The 20,608-nt window shown below is 37.4% G+C and overlaps 6 protein-coding genes across 9 annotated transcripts; 3 read left to right on the forward strand and 3 right to left on the reverse strand.

Annotated features, from left to right (window-relative positions):
* Positions 1-70: 70 nt before the first annotated feature.
* On the reverse strand, positions 71-2,539 carry LOC117618841. Its single transcript, XM_034348586.1, has 2 exons — positions 2,244-2,539; positions 71-890 (listed from the first exon to the last, which is right to left on the reverse strand). The coding sequence occupies exons 1-2, from the start codon at positions 2,369-2,371 to the stop codon at positions 767-769; spliced, it is 252 nt and encodes an 83-aa protein (XP_034204477.1). The 5' UTR covers positions 2,372-2,539; the 3' UTR covers positions 71-766.
* A 355-nt stretch (positions 2,540-2,894) lies between these two features.
* Positions 2,895-7,495, reverse strand: LOC117617594 (V-type proton ATPase subunit H). 2 transcript variants are annotated; one of them, XM_034347036.1, is made up of 12 exons: positions 7,365-7,495; positions 7,146-7,237; positions 6,885-7,010; positions 6,530-6,632; positions 6,369-6,441; positions 6,216-6,281; positions 5,964-6,081; positions 5,086-5,247; positions 4,743-4,868; positions 4,357-4,482; positions 3,973-4,152; positions 2,895-3,397 (listed from the first exon to the last, which is right to left on the reverse strand). In XM_034347036.1, the coding sequence occupies exons 2-12, from the start codon at positions 7,173-7,175 to the stop codon at positions 3,149-3,151; spliced, it is 1,359 nt and encodes a 452-aa protein (XP_034202927.1). In that variant the 5' UTR covers positions 7,176-7,237; positions 7,365-7,495; the 3' UTR covers positions 2,895-3,148. The 2 variants fall into 2 exon arrangements, with proteins under 2 accessions (XP_034202927.1, XP_034202928.1); XM_034347037.1 differs by having other exon boundaries at positions 7,146-7,182; positions 7,365-7,449.
* Positions 7,496-7,726: 231 nt separating this feature from the next.
* Positions 7,727-11,276, forward strand: LOC117617593 (uncharacterized sugar kinase slr0537). Its single transcript, XM_034347035.1, has 5 exons — positions 7,727-8,335; positions 8,959-9,221; positions 9,661-9,778; positions 9,965-10,173; positions 10,687-11,276. Exons 1-5 carry the CDS (start codon positions 7,823-7,825, stop codon positions 11,138-11,140), a joined length of 1,557 nt encoding a protein of 518 aa, XP_034202926.1. The 5' UTR covers positions 7,727-7,822; the 3' UTR covers positions 11,141-11,276.
* Positions 11,277-11,677: 401 nt separating this feature from the next.
* Positions 11,678-12,548, forward strand: LOC117619785 (putative gamma-glutamylcyclotransferase At3g02910). The gene has a single exon (XM_034349821.1). It carries the CDS (start codon positions 11,915-11,917, stop codon positions 12,464-12,466), a length of 552 nt encoding a protein of 183 aa, XP_034205712.1. The 5' UTR covers positions 11,678-11,914; the 3' UTR covers positions 12,467-12,548.
* A 105-nt stretch (positions 12,549-12,653) lies between these two features.
* On the reverse strand, positions 12,654-15,957 carry LOC117619787 (chaperone protein DnaJ). Of its 3 annotated transcripts, none has more exons than XM_034349824.1 (7): positions 15,771-15,957; positions 15,470-15,554; positions 14,377-14,454; positions 14,170-14,245; positions 13,417-13,490; positions 13,213-13,283; positions 12,654-13,094 (listed from the first exon to the last, which is right to left on the reverse strand). In XM_034349824.1, exons 2-7 carry the CDS (start codon positions 15,506-15,508, stop codon positions 13,052-13,054), a joined length of 381 nt encoding a protein of 126 aa, XP_034205715.1. In that variant the 5' UTR covers positions 15,509-15,554; positions 15,771-15,957; the 3' UTR covers positions 12,654-13,051. The 3 variants fall into 3 exon arrangements, with proteins under 3 accessions (XP_034205715.1, XP_034205714.1, XP_034205713.1); XM_034349823.1 differs by having other exon boundaries at positions 15,706-15,957; XM_034349822.1 differs by having other exon boundaries at positions 15,470-15,957.
* Positions 15,958-19,143: 3,186 nt separating this feature from the next.
* On the forward strand, positions 19,144-20,433 carry LOC117618476 (CYP enzymes assisting alcohol dehydrogenase-like). Its single transcript, XM_034348033.1, is given in 6 exon segments — positions 19,144-19,233; positions 19,332-19,474; positions 19,585-19,809; positions 19,811-20,005; positions 20,130-20,293; positions 20,403-20,433. Coding segments are annotated over 6 exon segments (813 nt in total). The 5' UTR covers positions 19,144-19,178.
* Positions 20,434-20,608: the final 175 nt, after the last annotated feature.

Consider the following 20,608-nt stretch of genomic DNA (forward strand, 5'->3'; position numbering starts at 1 on the left):
ATATTAAACTAATGATCTGAGACAACACAATCATTTATCAAATGCTCCAGGGATGACAAACACACCCATATCCAAAAATTGGAATGAATAATCAGAGTTAGGAAAAAGAAAAAGAAAAAGAAAAAGCAAAAGGAAAAGGAAAGAAGATCCAAAATCTATCATACAAGAAATTAGAAAGCAAAAACAACAACTGTCATCCACATGGGTGGTTGGGTGGGATCAAATCAAATCATGAAAATGGCACAAAATTGCAGAAACGAAGAGGAACAAATGGTGTAGGTAGTTGCAAGAAGCAAAGACGACACGTATGAAGTATGTCTTCTCTATGAGGAGAGGAGAGCCTCAACGCCTCAACTGAAGTTCCCTCCCTCCCTCCCTCCTTCCTGCCTGATGATTTTGTCATATATTTTGCACTATCTTTTCTCTTTACATTACTTTGTTTTTCTTCTACTTGATACACAGCCACATGCTGCTGCTGATATCATCTGGGCCAAATCTCTCAACTGAAAGTTCTCACATTTTTTCGGCAGTTTCATCATAGAATAGTGACGTCTTGTCTAACTTTATTTCACAACACAACTAGCCAGCAGCAATAGAATTGACGTGCCTAAACTACACAACCCTATGACTCTCATGAAACATGCAAAGACATTAAGAAACCCAATTACATATCAAAATTAGTATATATAATGGAGGAGATTACTGGAGATATGTACAGATTTATTTTTATAGTGCAAGACTGAAATGAAGAAAGAGAGATATTACATCAATCATCATCATATGAAACATGGAAACTGGTAGTGCAACCGGATGCCTCAGGATCCTCAGCCCCACAACAGTCATAGAACTTGGCTGCGTACGGCGGATCTTTGGGTCCCAATTCATAGTACCTTGAACCAATAAGGAATAATAAGCATCAACCACGGAAAAAGGAATCATATCATAGGAAAGAGAACCAAAGTTAGAGCCTAACAAATCATCTTCGTTCTGAACACAATGCTCATACATACACAACACAAAAACACAAGTACACACCCAATCTCGTCACACAGCAATTTCTCTCCCAGACTCCCCACTCTCTCCCAGCAATTTCTCTACCACAACCACTTTAGTGGCTCAAGACACTTCTAACCTTTGTATATAAATTCCCTCTGCAACAGCTTACAGTTGTTCATATCCACATAATGCCCAATTGGATAAATATATACTTTCACTTCATCCATATTTTTCAAGATGTGAAAGTGAAATTGATAATGTTTTTTGGAGACGTTCTCCAACCTCAGCCGACCCCAAATTTTTAAGATGAAAGCCTAGTTATGTACCCCAATCTCTCTCTTTCTCTCTCTCACACATCCATTTAATCTTAAAGGCCAAGAACACATGAGTTTAGATTTATTGCTACCTGATGCAGTATTCCAAATAATTCTGTCTTCTAACAACTTCCGTGAATATATTATGCAATTGCAATTATCAATAAGGAGATCATTGAAACATAGCCTGGACAGTGACCTTCTTATATACTGTCTTCATAGAGTGATGTATGAGCTTTTACTCATTATCAGAGCTGCAAAGTGATTAGATTTCTAAAGGAATTTATACATTTAACTTAGCAGACCATATCAAATTGCTTAGTCATTAGCAAATGGGCAACCCCTTAAATGCTCTCTCTTACAAGAGTCACGGGTTATTGGTGTTTCACTGGTTTGAATACATGTACACGCTATTGCTGTACCTATCCTGTGATATGCAACTTTACTTCCCTCAGAGTCAGAGCTTCCCTTGGCTTGGCACTCATAAATGTGTAAGTAACACAACATACGTATAAAACAATAAGCTGAAACAACAACCATGGAAAATATTTTATTAAAGAAAAGAAAAGAAAAGAAAAAACAACACTCCTAATTTTCATACAGCCAACTGACATCAACTGAGTAGAGGTAAAAACATCAAATTGGATTTTGGTGAGCATACCAGGGATCAACTAACTAAACCAGAAACATGATTTTCTCATTCAAAAGGTGCAATCCAACATTTGCGTTTGGGGAAAGACAACATTGTAAGAAATTAGGACGAAAAGGACATGAGGGTTCGGATACATCTCTACCCTAAACGCAAGAAAATAAACACATGGAATCAGAAGCACAGATTAAATAAATGGGCATCCCTTAGTTTTATAAAAAATCGAAATTCAACAAAAATTATAGTAAAAAGAAACTCAATAAATTGGAGAAGGAGAGAGAGACCTTTTCTGGTCGTCATGACGGCGACAGACGAAGAAAGAAGGGTGGAAGCGGCATGAGGAAGGAGTGTTGGAGGCAGGACTGTAGCTTTGTTTGCACCTCCTGCATAACCTTCCCTCATCCTCCTCCATCTCTCTCACTCTCTCTCTCTCTCAGGCGATCAAAATTGAGAGACTACTGGAGACCCGTTAATAAATAGATTAAGGGTTTAGATTATATTAGTTCTTTATATTTTTCTGGGTCACTCACCTACTCACCAAGAAAATGAGACGACACTAATATGCCAACGATCTTTTTTCTTTGCTTGTTCTATATTCGTCTGCTTCATATCTTTGTTTTTTTTTTTTTTTTCCTTTAGCAAGCAAATGCTTCGTTTTCTTCTAATTATTAAATGCTCGTTCACTAGAATTACAAGCCTCTTACCGCCGTGGTTTTCTCATTTTTCAAAAAACAAAAAGAAGAAAAAAGATTCATAGTCGAGCGATTGATTGATCTATCGCACAATGTACATCGTCCAATGAACCCATTATGCAAAAGTTAAGGAGAGAAAATCTTAGCAACAACAAACACGAAAATATATATTTTACCAATTACTCCAACAAACATCGCTCTACTGATTCTGATTGATAGACACTGACAGGCTCACAAAAAATATATTTTACCAATGGGATTACATATTTTATTTTATTCCATACCTCATTAGCAAGAATAATATTCCACAGCTAACACATAGCAACAAATCAAATTTCCAAACGCTGTTCATAACCAAGAGTCGTATAAAATGAATTACTGAAATAATAATAATATGTAAACCACTACTATGACAGTGTCACCCATTCATTAACACCACTTTTGGACAATAAGATTATGACTCATTCGGTGCATCATTGCTCCACCATTGAAACGATCTAAGCCTGTAAAAAGCTCGCATACTTGGCACCTAGGAAAAGCCTCTGTATACATAGTAATGCATTTTTCGTAACCTCGGCATTCTCATGATTCATCAGTTTCATCACACGTTCCTTGGCCTTGAGGTCCGTCACTATGATTCTTCCAGCCGGATGCTGCTGGACAAACTGTGAGATATCAAAGCAGGCAACAGCCAAAGCCCTAGGGTCACTGGATGTGTCCAAAATAGTAATCAAGACTCTTAGAATCTGCAAGAGGAAATCATGCATTATTAGTGTCAAGGAAGACACAAGTTTTTTCAAAATATCATTCAAGCACGTTCACAGCTGCAATCAATTTTCGTATCAGTAAATTACCACAATAATTCAATTCAATGCTGCTTTTAGCTCTACGAACAAGGCAATAGTGAAAAAGTACAAGGAAGCTATATCACAAGACCAAATTTACTACCACTTTTCCATGGAAGCCAAGGCTGTCTTGCAAAAACAGAGCTACAGGAAAACACAAAGAAGTATAACACTAGGCCCACCTTGAGTAGTCCAGCAACCAAAATCCCTTATAGCATTAACGAGTGTCTTCGGATGCACACTCAGAGTATCTACTACCAAGTATTAGCATAATCCTAGGACTCATGAAAGGGGCCCCACTGGCAGTGATGCAAACAAAACATGGGAGACACATCTTTTGGCACGCCCAAATAATTTTAAGGATCTTTTCAGTCCCACTGAATTGACTAAGCATGATAGACCAATAAACAAACTATGCAACACAACTGTTAAGCAAATAATCTAATTGAAATCTTGGGAAAACAACAAAAAAGTACCTGAAAATCATTCTCTTCAAAATTGGTAACATTCTCGCGCCAGAATATTGGATCCTTGTGCATGGGTGACCAGTCAAGATGGCCAAGGAGGACTTCTTGCTTATACTTATCAAAAGAACTCAGTTTCTTGATGTTATCCTTCAGACCCTCTTCCAGTTGATTTAATCCCTCCAGAAGATCCTATGAGAAACTTCAATTGGTTAGAAAAACACATAACCGATGATCTACAGTTCAAAATAACAAATGCAGAAAATTAGCAATAGTTACAATGCCTCATAATTTAACTTGGTGTAACAGAGTGGCCCAAAAGAAGAGGAAAAATAAAACTGGGTCTGAACAAATAAAATGCAAACTATCAAAAAAGGCAATCTTAAAATTTCTCACCTCATCACTCCATGCTTGTGCTTTCAAACTCTGAACCATTTGTGGCAGTCCAAGGTCCACCATTTGAGCACCAAACGTCCCTTTGGAGAGCAAGTTCCTCAGGGTCAAAACAACAACTCTGACAACCTACCAGGAATAAGCAAATCCATATTACCAATAAAAGATGCATTTAACATATACTCCTCTGATACAAAGACAAACATTACTCATAACATGGACGAAGTCAGAAATGCAATGGATGGTGTCACATTTGTTCCCCATGGATGATCAATATCAGAAAAATAAAAAGTGTGGAAAGAGGCAAACTTATTACAGAAGGAATCAAGATATACCCAAATTACTCTTGCTATGAAAATATTTAGCATCCAAAAGGACAAGATCCTCACCTTTTCCTTTGTGGAACTCTTGACAACTTCTATGAGTCGTGGAAGAGTTCTAGAAGTGGCCAAGTACTCAATCGCAGGTTCATAATAGGATAGGAGCCAGATACATAGACATGTTTCATAAAGAAGCTGTTTCAAACACAATCTATTGTCAATATAAAAATAAAAAAGTCAAGAAACGAATATGGAAGTTAGTTATTAGTTCCATAACTCGAAGCTTGTAGGTGATTAGAAGCACCAGATGATTATTTAGCCTGTCAACTGACAGGAATGGGCTGTGTAGCTTGGGTGTAAACATATGTTTTTTTCTTTCTTGTTAGATGTCCAAAGTACAAAAAAAAGTTACCTGAATGGATTGTTGGGTGGAAGCTGGAGAAATTAAGGGAACAAGCAACTTCACCCCATCTAATTGAACAAAGGAAGATCTAACCACAGGTTCCTTTAATAAGGTTGCAAGGCAATTGACAGCAGTTGGGATGCCGCGACTAGGATGGGAAGGCTTCTTCAGCTGGAAAATACATCTACCATCAGAAAAATACTCTGACAACCAATATCATCCAATCTAAAAACCACAAGTGATAACTGTGATATCATCAAAATAACTGATTGAACTTGAGGACTAATAAGAGAAGGACACAATATGCACCACACAACTGTAATACAGTAAAGCATTTCTAAACAAGGTCACACATCAAAGCCAAGGGATAAATGTTATTTCTTTTCCATAATAACACAATAAGATATTTTTCTGCAGACTTAATTTCCTAATTTTCGCAAAGCATGATCTCAGAACAGGAGTTCCATGATTACACATTCTGCATTTTGAAACTTGAAAAGTCAAAAATAATGCTTTCATTTCCAAGAAGCTAGAAAAGAACAAGTGTGTGCATCTCATCAAGGTGGCCAATGGCCATGAAGTATAATTGAACTTTCCCAATTACAAGCTCATGATAAATGGTTTAGTTGACAAGGCCCAGAGATAGATGCATCTTAGAAACTAGAAAGTTAGCAGTATGATGGAGACATTCCGTACGCCAATCACCTTTGCGCCAAATGGCCTCTCCTCTAATATTAAGGAGTGATTGGGTTTCCGGTGCATTACCCCTTTGAGATGTGTTAACACCTATTCAACAACTACTAAAAGACTCCATTTCCAGGCATTGAAAAAGAGAAAGGCACCCAGTTGCATTCAGTAGAACTTATAACCAAAAGCTGAAAGCATACCTGTGCACAAAGCCATTCCACCAATCCTTTCAACACATCATCAATAGTAGTAATTTTTCTCTTTGAATTTGAGGCTTCCCCATTTGCAACAGTGCCATCTTGGGGTTTTGGCCTGGCACTGTATTAAAATAGAAAACAATAACGAATATAAATGCCGTTAATAAAAGTTTAAGATGGAGACACAAGAAACTGTGCTTAGTTGATTCCTTGGTTATTTGTATTTCACTTTAGAAATGCATCATGTATGAGTACCTCACTATTAGGGCAAGTATCTTACAGCTCTTCTCTTGTATGAACCAATTACCCTTCCAAAGCAACCTGAAAAGAAACTCAACGGTTTGTTTGTTTGTTTTTACATAGATAAAAATATAACTTGTATCACTGAATTGTAGAATCAGTGCTGACCTCAAGAAAGGCTCATAAATATCTTTATCGACAATAGTACCATCATGGAACAATCTTGCTCTTTTTGGGTTAGCTGGGACAAAAGGAAAGAAAAAGGTTACGTTTAGTTTTTGTTTTGCCAATGGGTGTGCAATCAGAAAGCCAGAAAATCTTTCAATTACCCGCAAGCATTTCATCAATTAAAGCAAGGACATATTCTACTGTTTCTTCCTTGAAAATATCACGTAAAATGCCAACAAACACTTGAACATAAGCAGGGCCGTCCTGCCACATTTGAACACCTTGTCAACATCATTGTGAGATAAACAGCCGAAGAAAAAGAAAAACAAATCACTCTTATCAGACAATTCAGAAGATATCCCCACTAAGATTAAGGTGAAGCATTATAAGAAGGCAGCACACAGCATTATGGTTTGGGATGAATGTACAAATCAAAATGGGTTTGAGTTGAAGCATAAGATAGAAAGAGGAAGAGGGAATAAAGTTGTAAATATGATAAAGAGCAGGAGGAATTACATCATCGAGCAACTGTGATCTGTGACTCTCGGATCTTTTATCGTAACGCCTTAACAGCTGAAGGCACGTTCCAGTGATGAGCTTAGTGGTCATGTATGTCTCCCAAGGGATGTCCCTTTTCAAAACCTTGATAAAGGAAGGAAAGTGGGACAAGAATGAATATTCAGATTTATGAAATGTAATTCCCATGGAAAGGGAGAAGAGGCAAATTCCAAACAATCAAACAGCATCATCCCCAATTCAAATTCAAATGAAACCAACCTGTTCAGTGGTGAGCTCAGCATGGTCCATTGCTGCTCTGATAACACAAAAACAAGTCCAAAATTATCTCCCAATTTCACCAATTCGGGTACCTACAGATGGAGAAACCAGATCAGAGGCTCCACAACCCACAACTCAGATTCACTTCACTTTCATTGAATGGAAGAAAAAGAGAGAGTAAAAGTAGAAGCTACAAATGAGAAACCAGATCAGGCTTACCTCTGTGTCTGTGTCTGTGTCTGTGTCTGTATCTGTGTGGCTTCGTCAGGACTCAGGACGCACGCAGGAAAGAGATGAATTAGAGAAGGGAGAGGACAGAGAGAGAGATGAACTGGACAACCGCAATTATGTTATTTTGTTTACGTGGCCCTATCAGAAAGCGACGCGTGGTGGGTACGGTATCTTTACCATAGGGGATTATCAATGGGTTCTTGGGCCAAAGCCCAAATAACAAAGTTGCTACTTGGCATCCTATTGACTCATCTAACTTGAATCCCATAGAACCAAGCCCAATTAAATTAAATTAAGTTATTATTCCCTTTTAATTAATTAGAACATGAATGGAAAATAAAGAGTGAAGAAAGTTGAAGATTGATTTCATTGAATGAATGAAAAAGAAGCTGAAGATAGAGAGGCAGAGAGATTGACAGAAGAGAAGAAAAGAGGCTCTCACGAGCATGTCTCTCTCCTGCTCGTTTGTCGTTGGTCCTATCTCTTCTCCTCCCCACAAAATCGCCCCCACCAGTCCGCCCCATGTCTCCTCTCCACCGCTCTATTCTCCTACTTTCCCTCGCATTTCTTTCTTTTTATACCCACCAACTGCCTCTCCTTTTCCTCTACCACATCCACATGGTCACAGTAATAGCATTACCTCCACCAGTTCTGCCTCTGCCTTTGCTTTTCTCCATCACCCACCCGCCGCAAAGAGGCTAAGCAGTGCTTCCATGACGAGAGGGCCACATGGGTTTCTCAGGGCGTCTTCCTGCTGTAGCTTTAGAGGTGATATAGGTGCTCAATTTGAGACTGGGAGCGGCGCTGATGATGAACAAGATAAGAGTGCTGCTGATGAGGAAGAAGAAGACGACGACGACGACGACGACTTAATAGTAGAAGAAGAAGAAGCGGGGAGAGATTTTGGGTCTTCTCTTTTGCCTGAGAGATGGGACGTTTTGGGTCTTGGACAAGCCATGGTAATTTTCATTGTATTTCCAGTTTTCTGCTTGACTGCTTGCTTGCTTCAATATTACCAGTTCATCTTTGTTTTCTGTTCCTTTTATGCCACACTACGAATTTCTTTTTATTTTTCTTGTATACCCCTCTTTGTTTGATAATTGATATATAATATTATAATATCAAGTCATAATATAAAATATATTATATATATTATAAATTATAAAGATAATATAAAGATTAAAAGATTATATAATAATAAAGATTAAATAAGGAACATGATGATAATTTCAATCCTGTTTTAAAAGCAAACAAGCTTACCCAACTAGGCCAAATAGGTCAGCTGAATTTTAAGTCTTGTCTTTATTTGATAGCCAAGCGAGTTATAACTCATGCTGTTCAAGTTCCTACTGGAATTAAAATGATTCTTCAGATCATACAATCATTTTCCTTGAATAAGTTGTATCACTAAGCTGAGCTATGTAGAGGTTCTACTGGCATGTTTGTTTGTACAAAGGAAGGGAAAAGAATAACCATTGATTGGCACGAAATTGTAGAGTAGCTCTAACCTTTACTTCGACGATGTGAAGCTGGTATGCAAAGATTTAAACTAATTCTTGCATTTCTTCTGATATCTTTCTAGGTGGACTTTTCTGGCATTGTTGATGATGAGTTTTTGGAAAAACTGGGATTAGAAAAGGGAACAAGAAAGCTTGTGAATCATGAAGAAAGAGGTAGAGTTTTGAGAGCTATGGATGGTTGTAGCTATAAGGCGGCTGCTGGTGGGTCTCTTTCCAACAGTCTAGTGGCCTTGGCAAGGCTTGGTAGTAGGTCCATTGGAGGCTCTCCCTTGAATGTAGCGATGGCAGGGAGTGTCGGGAGTGATCCATTGGGTGGCTTCTACAGGTCAGGCTCTTCCAACCCTGAACACCCAAACACACACACCAACACCCACCCCCCCCCCCCCCTTTTCTCTCCTCTCTCTTCCTCCTCCTTTCTCCTATTCTTTTGTCTGGATGAATTCAACAGAGATGACACCTGTACCTTTTGCCTTTCAATTTTCAATGAATTATAGGGATCAATCCTTTTTTATTAGAATCTGCCTATAACATGGCAATCATCATATAACTGAAGGTTGTGTTATCAGTGTGCCCTCATATTTTATTGGCCTCCCATCTCTGGCACTGTCAGAGGTATTTAAATTGATCATGGGGATTCTACTTTGTTAACAATTTGGAAATTTTGGTTCTTGTTCTGCAGGTTTTCTTTCTCTTTTTTAAATAAAATTTCTTTTTTCTTTTGACTGATCTGACAAAATGTGGATTATTTCATAATGTATGTATAGGTCAAAGTTACGTCGGGCAAATTTGCATTTTCTTTCTGCACCTATCAAGGATGGGACAACAGGGACAGTAATAGTCCTCACAACTTCAGATGCCCAGCGTACAATGCTTGCATATCAGGTCAGATCTGTTTTGGATGTCTGAAAGCTGTAAGATTTTGTGATGTGAATCAGGGTTCTGTTATTTGTTTGGTCAGTGTTATTTGTTTGGTCAGTATTTGTGATTTCTTCATTTGGTCTAATCATGTATATGGTCTTTGAGGTAAATCAAATGAGACCCCTTATATATCTGTCTTAATGGTTCCAGGGTACATCTTCGACTGTTAATTATGATCCATGCTTGGCTAGCACAGTTTGCAATACAAAAATACTTGTAGTTGAAGGGTATCTATTTGAGCTTCCGGATACAATCAAAACAATTACAAAAGCATGTGAAGAAGCACGCAGGAGCGGCGCTGTGGTTGCAGTAACAGCGTCAGACGTCTCCTGCATTGAGAGACACTATGATGATTTCTGGTATTGTTACTCTGTTTACTGCATTATACTTTATACATATGACATTGCCTAGCATATTTTTCTTTTCCCCTTTATTATTATAAGAAAGCGAGAAGGAACAATTTCACTAATTCTAACTTGTTTCCAATAAGGATTATTTTAGTTAAATAATGGAATCTATATAGTGGTTTACATGTTTTTTTTTCCACAAATTGAATGCAATGTTATGATTTCTGTTTCATTATATATAGGGGGAAAAAAGTTTTGAAAAAGATGAAGGCATTACAAACTTGATGATAAACTATCATTTGTCATCTGGTCTTCTTTCCTTTTTTGAGACTGACGTATAAATTCCACGGCAATAAAAATAGTTTTGTAAAATTGGACATTTGATTTTATGGAACTTACGTCATTTGTGACATCCAGCATGCACGGATGGTGGTTAAGACTTGGAGTGTTCTGCTTTACATTTGTGACGTGAACACTGGTTTATATCTCCTGAAATTTATATTAATTTTATTAAAATTTGTCCAGGGAAATTGTTGGAAACTATGCGGACATTGTTTTTGCAAACAGTGACGAAGCAAGAGCTTTCTGTCACTTCTCCTCAAAGGAGAGCCCCATTTCAGCTACAAGGTATCTGAGCCATTTTGTTCCCCTGGCATCAGTTACTGATGGACCAAGAGGCTCATACATTGGTGTAAAAGGGGAAGCTGTATATATCCCTCCTTCTCCATGTGTACCAGTGGACACTTGTGGTGCCGGAGATGCATACGCATCTGGAGTTTTGTATGGTATTTTACGAGGAGTGTCAGATTTGAAAGGAATAGGTACATTAGCAGCTAGGGTTGCAGCCACCGTTGTGGGGCAACAGGGCACTCGGCTTAGGATTCAAGATGCAGTAGAGTTGGCAGAATCATTCGCATTCAATCTTGATAGTTCCACTATTAGGTCAGACATTGGGTCCGATCACATATCGAGCTTCTAATTAGACCCTTTGTTAATTTCCCAAAATTCTTTTGTTAGATGTACCTGTTGTTCATATGTTTGTACATTATATAATTATTGTGCAATGGTCCAAATCTGATGGTGACTGACTTGGTCTCGTGAAATTCTTAATTTCATCGATTTGTCTGGCACAGAAACTGTCGTAACAAAAGGAAAAAAAAAAAACATATTTTAAAATATGGCATTCTATTTTCTTCAGTGGAAATGAGTGTCCGGGAAACAACTTTTGGCTATAAATAGTTTAGTTTACGTAGTTTGGGCAAAAAGAAAAATTCTTTAGTTCATAGTTTCAGTTTTGGCAATTTTAATTTTGTAGTTTGTTTAGTATTGCAATTTTAGCATCAATCGCTAACTCCGTTAAAGTTGACGGCAACAATCTAATGCTGTCGTGTATGTACATAAGTGCGATGAATTTGTGATTGAAACCAAAATTACAAATTAAACAAATTACAAACTAGAATTGTAAAAATTGGAAACTATGAGACCAAGGTGGAAAATTGCTCATACTATAGGGACAAAAAATTTATATATATGGGAAGCAATATGATAATGGCAAAGCAGAAAAGAAAAAAATCCGGTTAAAAATACCAAGTAAGTTAAGAGTCCTTTTCTATTTCAGTTTGTAATCTAACCTTGCCACTGGGCCATTGGCATTTCCACTTCCAATTCCAATTCCCTCTCCAAATCCAAACTTTGAAACAAAGAACAAACAAGTGAGAAAAAGAAAACAAGAAAATTTAAGGAGAGGAAGAAGATGGTTGATGACGAGAAAGGTAGAAGAAGGCGGGTGTTCACGTACGGCACCCTGAAGCGGGGATTTTGGAACCACAGCTTAATGCAGGAGCTGATGAGAAGCGGAGACGCGGTTTTCTTGGGAAACTACAGAAGCGAAGAAAAGTACCCGCTGGTGTGTGGGCCCTACCGGGTGCCCTTTCTCCTGAACCTGCCAGGCTTGGGTCAGCGGGTTATGGGCGAGTTGTACGCCGTGTCGAGTCACGGATTGGCTCGCATGGATGAGTTGGAGGGCACGAGTCGCGGACACTACGAGAGGCTCCCCATAAAGCTAGAGGCTGAGGAGGAGGCGGCGGCGGCGGCGAATGCTTATTTTGCGCACAGCAGCTACGCGATGGAGCTGTGGATCAAGAATGGGAGGATGGGTTTGAGCACGTATTCCGAGAAAGAGGCGCGGGGATACGTCAAGCGCCAAGATAGGCCGCAGCATCTCACCTTTCTCGACCACATCCATCTATTTCTGTCTTCTTCATCCTCATCCTCATCCTCCTCCTCTCGATTGATGAATTCATGATTGTTTGATCATTTCATTGGCTGCTCACTCATTACTTTGACAGACTCCTCTTCAGTCTAAAATAAAGAAACAAATTGATTTTGATTTTGATTTTCTTTTCTTTTGTTTTTAACTAAATTATTAAATAGGAGGCGAGCATGCCATGAATCTGAATGAAATGCTTCCAATCCAAACGAAACGATGACGGTAGGTAGCACGAACATACCATTTTAACAACATGGCAACATGACAAAACCATATATCAAAACATTTGACCATCCACACACGAACCATATCCAAGATGGTTGTGTTGTGCAGCATTTATACAATATGAATGCTGCTCATATTATATATAACAAGTATACACGTGCGCATCATATTTTACGTTTAGAAAGCATCCACAGACGTACGATATTACTGTTCAAATCAAACTGGCCCAGGCCTACACTACACTCATGCTATGCAGCTTCATTCATTATAGTGATCCATTAACAAAGCCCCATTACACTGGTAGTAGGTATAAATTCTTCTACTTGTCAACATAAGACTCTCGGATTCTCAGAAGCCGACCTGTTCACGTAGCTGCACTGCACCATACCTTAAACCTTATTTTTCGCTTAAGCCATCAGTTTCCATCACTTGTTTTGTCCTGCATCGTTACGGAAGCAAAGCAATTATACATAGATTGTCAGTTTTTTTTCCTTCATCATATCATTTCATATGTAACTCTGTCAAAATTTTACTACAGAAAACTGCATTTACATTACCATGTTGATGTATGGCCAATACCCAGCCCATTGCACGTAAGTATCATTCCTTTAAATCTGGCAAGATATTCCTGAATTGCCATGCCATATAACATCATCTCTATTCAGTAATATAACCAACTATCCTGGTCCCCAAATAAACCTATCGAAACTGAGATTGACAATGGTAGATTTGATGACATGCAAAGGGACAAAGGTTCATACCCGTAAAGTGTACTTATCAATCTCATAAGTTCCAGTTAAATCATAGTCAAGTCGCTTAGCAGGATCACTTAACACTGCACAAGAATTATAAAGGGGAAAAACAATGAATGAAAATCCATGGAGTCGCGCAGTGGCGGAGCCAGAAATTTAAGTAAGAGGGGGCACCTTTAAAAATTCAAACACTTTCTTCTATGACAAATCAACCTAGTTTTTAAGAAATTCCTAATTTTATCACTTTTTTATATTTTTTTTTCTTTACTTTTTGTGTGAATAACCTATCACTCTTTTATGACAACAAAATACATGCAATTCAAAAGAAATTTAGACATGAAAATGAAAGAGAAACAAAGAAAATAGTGGCCATTTAAGAATTTGTGAGGAATTTTATAATATTTGTACAATATACTAACATAAAATTGTATGTACCACAATATTTGAGAGGGGGCCAGTGCCCACCCTGGGCATGCACTGGCTCCGCCAGTGGAGTCGCTTCCATTCTAGGTTAGCCACAAAATGAAAATACCACCTATTCTAATAGCATAATACACAGCTTTTTGGCAATATATAATTTGATTCATAAAGAAGCCAAATGATTGTTTATGCATCCCAGGTTTTTAAAATTTTATGATGAGAGTCCAACTACAAGTTTCAAGGTTGCAAATTCTGTACCTAGTCAAAGTCACCAACTGAACAGAAAGGGAATGACAAAGAAACATGGAAACAGACCCTCACACTTTCTACAAGGAAAATTACCTTCATAAGCTTCATTAATCTCTTGAAACTTTGTCGTAACGTCACTGTCACCCTTGTACTTGTCAGGATGCCACTTCTATTTTAGCCAGAAGAATCATGTAAATTTCCCAGAGTTCAATTGCATCAGATCAAGAAACATTCACAATCAAGTAATGTTAAAGCCCCATCCAGGTATTATGCAAAAAAAAAAAAAGTGTTATGACAAACCAGAGCAAGCCTTCGGTAATTGAATCTGATCTTCTCGTCATTTGCATCATAATCAACCTCCAAAACTTTGTAGAAATCCTTGGAAAAAGTAAAAAGTTGCTTATCAGGTTTAGATTGAGGTAGTGAAGTGAAATGTACAATCTCAAGGTCTGAGAAATAAGGGATACAGATTTGTGCCAAAAACTCGGTCAATATGAACAAAAACCTTACAACAACAAACTAAGCAAGAGCAGAAACCATGAAGGGCAATGATAATATAACTTGGTACAGTAAAGTACTAATGCCAGATTTTGTTTTATTTCCATAGTATTAACCTAGTAAGTGGCCAAACGGCTCAGGCTGAGATTATGCCTCCATGGACCCAATGCAGAACATGATCAGATTTTGATTGGTCAGGTTATCCATTATTGGAATGACACAACTGAAGCCATTGAAAAGCCCCTGTTAGGCCAGAAGGGAAGGAAAAAAAATAAAACAATTTTTCCTATACTCCATACGCTGGTCCTAATTACCTACACCATTTGTAGCAGAAAAGTGGGAGAACCGGACCAGTAGGGTTCACAAAGCATGTAACAAACAATTAAGTCAATGCCCCATCAAGCACGCCTCACTCTTGTCAATTATTAGTTCCTGTTCCTTCACCAGATTCCTTCTTTATGTGTTTTAGATAGTACAAAGGATGGTCACTATGAGAAGTAAAAACATTGTAAAGGAGTAATTCTTCCGGTCCAACATTGTTAGTTTGTTGCGTATATCGTTACAAGGACAAGAAAAGGGAAAGACAACAGGGAAGGGAATCTCTAATCAAAGGGGCTCAGGTCAGGCACCAGACACATGCACACTAAGAACACCACCCTCTCATCCATCCTAGTCCTAGTCCTTGAAATTGAAAACGCGCTTCTACAGCAAGTAATCCTACTATCCTCCTCAACATCACAATTCCTCTGTGCTGCTTGCGGCTGCTACTCAATCCTAACTCTTATCTCATTCCGTATTTACACCAAAATCTTAAGCATTAAAACGATAAATGAAAAATGAAAAACGAAAAACGAAAAACGAATAGGCGTGCATGATGGGATGGGACTAGAAATACCTTGTGGCTGTGGGTGCTGATATTATCACTGCCCGCCATCTGCTATGGTACTGAGGTTGGTGCACGGAGGTTTGTCCGCATACTTCTTCATTTGATAGAAGAAGAAGCCACAAGGCAAACGCAAACCCAATTTGTGAGAGGAATTTTCTTTAAATTTTAGAAAATATATTTTCCACAAAGACTACTTAATAGGAAAGAAAAAAAAAACAAAAGAAACGAAGAAGAGAAAAGGAAACCCGGAAAAGTATGTTTGTTGTCTGGTGGGATTATGACGGATGGAGAAATAAAGAAAAACTCGGACCTCAAAGATTGAGTATCACAATCCGTCTGTCTGTGATTGATTTTACTATCTATCCATCTAGTATGAATCAACTATCTGAGCTGAGCTGAGCTGAGACTGTGGGAGTACCCTAGAAAAATCGTCGAGGAAGAGAGAGAGATAAGCTGAGGAATTTTGATAGGCCACGTTGAATTGAATTGAAAGGCTTGCTTCTTCTTTTTTTCCTTCTTTTTTTATTTGGGTCGAAAGGGTTGCTTTAAAGTTTAAACATAGAGGTAGCCCATCTGTGAAAAAGAACCCAGCCCTTTAAGGTTGCTAACTCCAAAAAGTCCAGTCCAAGGAAGGACCTGCTTCGTTAATTTATGTGGGTGTGGGCTGCTTTTCATTTTTGTTTGGGCTGGACTTTTCATGCCTTCAATTTTTAGAACATAAATACCATACTCTCGGTGATTAATTTGTCTCTTATGGTCCATTTGGAATTACCTTTTTGTTATGATGTATTTATTAATCAGGAATTTGAATTTTCATCAAAAATTGAATTCCACCTATGGAGGATTCTTGCATTTACTTCACATCAATAAATAAAAAATTAAGTGGGGTCCACACAAAATTAGGAATTCAATTCTTGATTTTGGAGGAATTCAATTCTTAGGTGGGAGGTGGTATTCTAATTCTTGAAGAACTAACCCATTAGGAATTCATCTTTTTTACCCATTATATCCTCACATAATTTTAAAATTTCCTAGTTTGTCATGTACTTTAACCCAACAAAGATGACATTTTAGTAATTAGCACCACACCCACCTCAATTCTATATTGTTTAGTAAACAACTTCAATAGGAATCTAGAATCAAATTCTCCTCAATCCATATGGTTTAGTAAACAACTTCAATAGGAATCCGGAATCTAATTCTCTTCAATCCAACTCCTCCTCAATTCAATTCCTCTTAATACAATTACAGATTAGTAAACATGCTATTAAAGTGTTTGGTAAAAATAAAGAGTGCTGCTAAAGGAACCCTAAAATTAACTGAGTACACCCTACTACTAAACTATTTATTGAATTACTAATTTACCATAATATAAAATGACCAAAACGGATAAGTATACCGTACTCATCATTCAACCATAATCAAATGTAGAGAAGTTTTTATATTATTTGATGCCCATGACGAACAATGCAGCGAGTATTAGCGGATGCGCAAGGAGGTGTCGTTAATTTTAATAGAAGCATTAATGTGGAGCATTTCAATCACCCCAGAGCGAAGCTGAAGGGCCTTTGCAGCCTGAAAGTAAGAATAACCTCTCGTTCAATGCACTTCGAATTGTATTGCATAATTAATAAACACTTCTGTATGAATTATGTAGGAAATTAGTAAGAAGGCTGAGGCATTGGTTGGGCAACGGATTAATTTTTTGTCTTCAATAGATAAATGGCGAGCATTTTTCCAATGAAAGAGATGAGTTTTCAACATTGTTCTAGCCCTTCTTTATAACAGTATTTGATTTTTATTTTTCAGTTTTTATTCAGGTAAAGTGGATGGTTATAATTCTCAAAACAACACACACTAGGAGAATCAATATGACTAGTTTCAAACAACAATTTCGGTAGTTCAGCAACTACGTGGAAATTTTTTTAGAGAATAAAATACATCCTTCATAACCTGTTACTATTAGGCACGTGATTATTGCACATCCATAACTTTTCGGAAGAGTGTATTTAGTTAATTTTATATTTTTTATTAAAATATTTGGGGTATTTTTGGTAGTTAGATATGGTGTACTTAGTTAATTTTACATTTTCATTAAAATATTATGGTGTACTTAGATCAAAGGGTGTACTCAGTTAATTTTAGGGTTCGTTTAGCAACACTCAAAATAAAATATTTTGATTATTTTAAAAGTAATGGCCTTCTGACAGCAACTTTTAAAAGCAGACTCTAGGTTGCTTTTTAAAAATGTTTTCACAAGGTTTTGACACTACTTTTTATATTAACATCACTTTAAAAATATTATTTACCAAACATGAAATTACTTTACTCGACAACTGATCATTTTCAAAGCATATCATAAGTAACTTATTTAAAAAGTGACAACAATTTCAAACTGAAGTTGAAGGATTTAAATTCCAACCATCTTTGTTTTGTAGTTTTTCTTTTTGGAATATATATAGTGGCACCCTAGATATATATATAGAGAGAAAGAGAGAGAGACCCTAGATATATATATAGAGAGAGAGAGAGAGAGAGAGAGAGAGAGAGAGAGAGAGAGAGCACGTATGGTATGACACGGATAAATGGATAATGCATATCAATCAAGTGAGCCATTTCTGTATGTTTGCTAGGTTTTGATATTGAAGGAATCCGGGATGATTTAGTTGGTCAGCAAAAGCACATGTTTGACTTTGACTAGGGTTCTCTTTGGGACAAATCCTTTAATTCCGAACTTGATCTTGTAAAGTAAACGACGTCGAAAGACATAAATCATTGATTTTGATATTTATTTGATAAATCTGTATGTTGTTGGTCCAACATTGCATATTAGTTAAATGTTATACATGCCGTCAGAGATTCAGAAGTCTATCCAATTCCCCAAATTTAACAACTTTTTTCATTTGTCATATATTAATTACTTGATTATACAAGTATCAGCTGTGTCACATCTTTTAATTTTCATCTAAAATTGTGGTACTCACCTATTGCATTGGGTTTATAGTAAACTTATTTTCTCAACGTAATGAATAAGAAAATACTTTCTTTCTTGTACGACATGTGTACAAAGTTTTTTTTGTTTTTTGTTTTTGATGAACATGTGTTAATTTATGATTTGTGAAAAGGAGTATTTTTTTTTTTTTTTCCTAGAAGGCGACAAGAAGTATCCCAATAAATATCAATTTGCCACAAGTTAGGAAAAAAGATTTGAACAAAATTAAATTGGAGTCTTAAGTATTCTCCTAGACAAGACATACATACAATACAAGTGCTACACAATCGATAACTAGACGAGCCTTGGCTTGTTTGTTTGTTTGTTGGATTGGATGGATACTTATTTTGTTGAGACTTTATTTGATGGAGTTTATGTCGTACGTGCAACTTGTGCAATAATTTTATATCTTCCACTAAATTGAGGGAGGGATGGCCTGGCACTGACACAACAACTACGAAATGAGATGAGCCTCCATATGCGACTGTAAATTGTAAAGTAAGCCCGACCGTGGAGGCATGAAGGGAGGGCAGGCATCCTTTTTTTCTTTACAATTATTTTTTATAAAAGAAAGAAATTTATGCAGTTTCATTCCCACTTTCAATTGAAAACAGGAAATAAAACAACTTGATTGTTTCTTTCTTTTCTTTCCCAATCCCAATCCCAATCCCAATATATATATATATATATATATATATATATTATTTCCAGAAATTGAAAAAATTAATGTCAGAGACACAGAGCAGCTGCAGCTCACACTCACAGGTCATAACATGCAAAGGTATGCGTGCTTGGTGCTTGCTAGCTAGCTCGTATGATTAATGTATGTAATTAAATATAATATGTGGGATTGAGCATGAATGAATATTATGCATGCAGCGGTGGTATGCTGGGGAATAGGAGAAGCAGGGAAGGTGGAAGAGATACAAGTAGAGCCTCCAAAAGCGTCTGAAGTTCGGGTGAAGATGCTCAACGCCAGTCTTTGTCACACTGACATCTTGATTTCCAAAGGCCACCCAATTGTTAGTATATAGTAATAGTAATATTATTACTTATTTGTGGTCTATTTAATTATCTGGATCTGGATGGAAGAGTAATGGAATTTTAAATTGCGCATATGCGGCATGCCTAGTGTGGTAGAGATCATCGGGGAGAAGGAGGAGATATAAAAGAAGGAGACATGGTAATTCCAACGTTTGTTTCAGAGTGCCAGGAATGCGAGAATTGTGTGTCGGGAAAGACAAACATGTGCCTCAAATATCCTTTATCGTTCACCGGTCTCATGCCGGACGGCACTTCAAGAATGTCTGCCAAGGGACAGAAGCTGTACCATGTATTTTCTTGCTCAACATGGTCAAGAGTACATGGTTGTGAATGTTAATTACCTTGTCAAGCTTCCTCCCACTATGATTACTAGTGGTAGTTTTCCTCTCCCCCACGCAAGCTTTCTCTCCTGTGGATTTTCTACTGGATTTGGGGCTCCTTGGAAGGAAGCTAAGCTTGAAAAAGGATCAACTGTCGCTGTTATTGGTCTTGGTGCTGTTGGATTAGGGGTATGTATATATCGTGCATATGTTCTTTCTACTAGGCACTAGCTAGCTACGTACCTAATTAATATACTATAATTAAGTAATTAATTCCATTTTTGTGTTATTAATTATAATCTAACAAGGGCAGGCAGTTGAGGGCGCTAGAGTGCAAGGTGCCGCTAGGATCATTGGCATCGACAAAAATGACGGGAAAAGAGAAAAAGGAAAAGCTTTTGGAATGACTGATTTTATAAACCCTGATCATCATCATCATCATCATAAATCAGTTTCTCAGAGCTTCGAGTGCACCGGGTTTGCACCCTTAACAATGAAGCCCTTGAGGCCACAAAATTGGTATCCATACAATATACCTTTTTTTTTTTTTCCCTGCCATAATAGACTTTAATAAAGTATAATGCAGAGTGGACTATATAAGGGTGTTTCTCAAATAAACTTATTTGAGAGATTTATCAACTCAATGAAAGCTTATATATTATTTGAGGGATCCCTCAATAGAAGCTTATATATTATCAACTTTTCCTCTTCAATTCCTGACTATTAACTAAATTCTAAATTATTTTCCTCCATCCAAACATAACACACCCCATTAGAATATAGAGAGGGGTG

This window comes from Prunus dulcis, chromosome 2 (genome assembly GCF_902201215.1).
Source record: "Prunus dulcis chromosome 2, ALMONDv2, whole genome shotgun sequence".
Lineage (NCBI taxonomy): Eukaryota > Viridiplantae > Streptophyta > Magnoliopsida > Rosales > Rosaceae > Prunus > Prunus dulcis.

Coding starts and splice junctions, on each gene's coding strand:
- LOC117617593 (XM_034347035.1), top strand. CDS start 7,823: ATGTCTCTCTCCTGCTCGTTTGTCGTTGGTCCTATCTCTTCTCCTCCC. Junction 9,222..9,660: donor CCATTGGGTGGCTTCTACAG/GTCAGGCTCTTC, acceptor ATGTATGTATAG/GTCAAAGTTACGTCGGGCAA. Junction 10,174..10,686: donor AGACACTATGATGATTTCTG/GTATTGTTACTC, acceptor AAATTTGTCCAG/GGAAATTGTTGGAAACTATG.
- LOC117619785 (XM_034349821.1), top strand. CDS start 11,915: ATGGTTGATGACGAGAAAGGTAGAAGAAGGCGGGTGTTCACGTACGGC.
- LOC117618841 (XM_034348586.1), bottom strand. CDS start 2,371: ATGGAGGAGGATGAGGGAAGGTTATGCAGGAGGTGCAAACAAAGCTAC. Junction 891..2,243: donor CGTCATGACGACCAGAAAAG/GTCTCTCTCTCC, acceptor TATTGGTTCAAG/GTACTATGAATTGGGACCCA.
- LOC117617594 (XM_034347036.1), bottom strand. CDS start 7,175: ATGGACCATGCTGAGCTCACCACTGAACAG. Junction 6,442..6,529: donor AATTGATGAAATGCTTGCGG/GTAATTGAAAGA, acceptor CTTTTGTCCCAG/CTAACCCAAAAAGAGCAAGA. Junction 4,869..5,085: donor CCACCCAACAATCCATTCAG/GTAACTTTTTTT, acceptor TGTTTGAAACAG/CTTCTTTATGAAACATGTCT.
- LOC117619787 (XM_034349824.1), bottom strand. CDS start 15,508: ATGGCGGGCAGTGATAATATCAGCACCCACAGCCACAAG. Junction 14,455..15,469: donor TCAGCACCCACAGCCACAAG/GTATTTCTAGTC, acceptor ACTTTTTCCAAG/GATTTCTACAAAGTTTTGGA. Junction 13,095..13,212: donor ATTGGCCATACATCAACATG/GTAATGTAAATG, acceptor GTAACGATGCAG/GACAAAACAAGTGATGGAAA.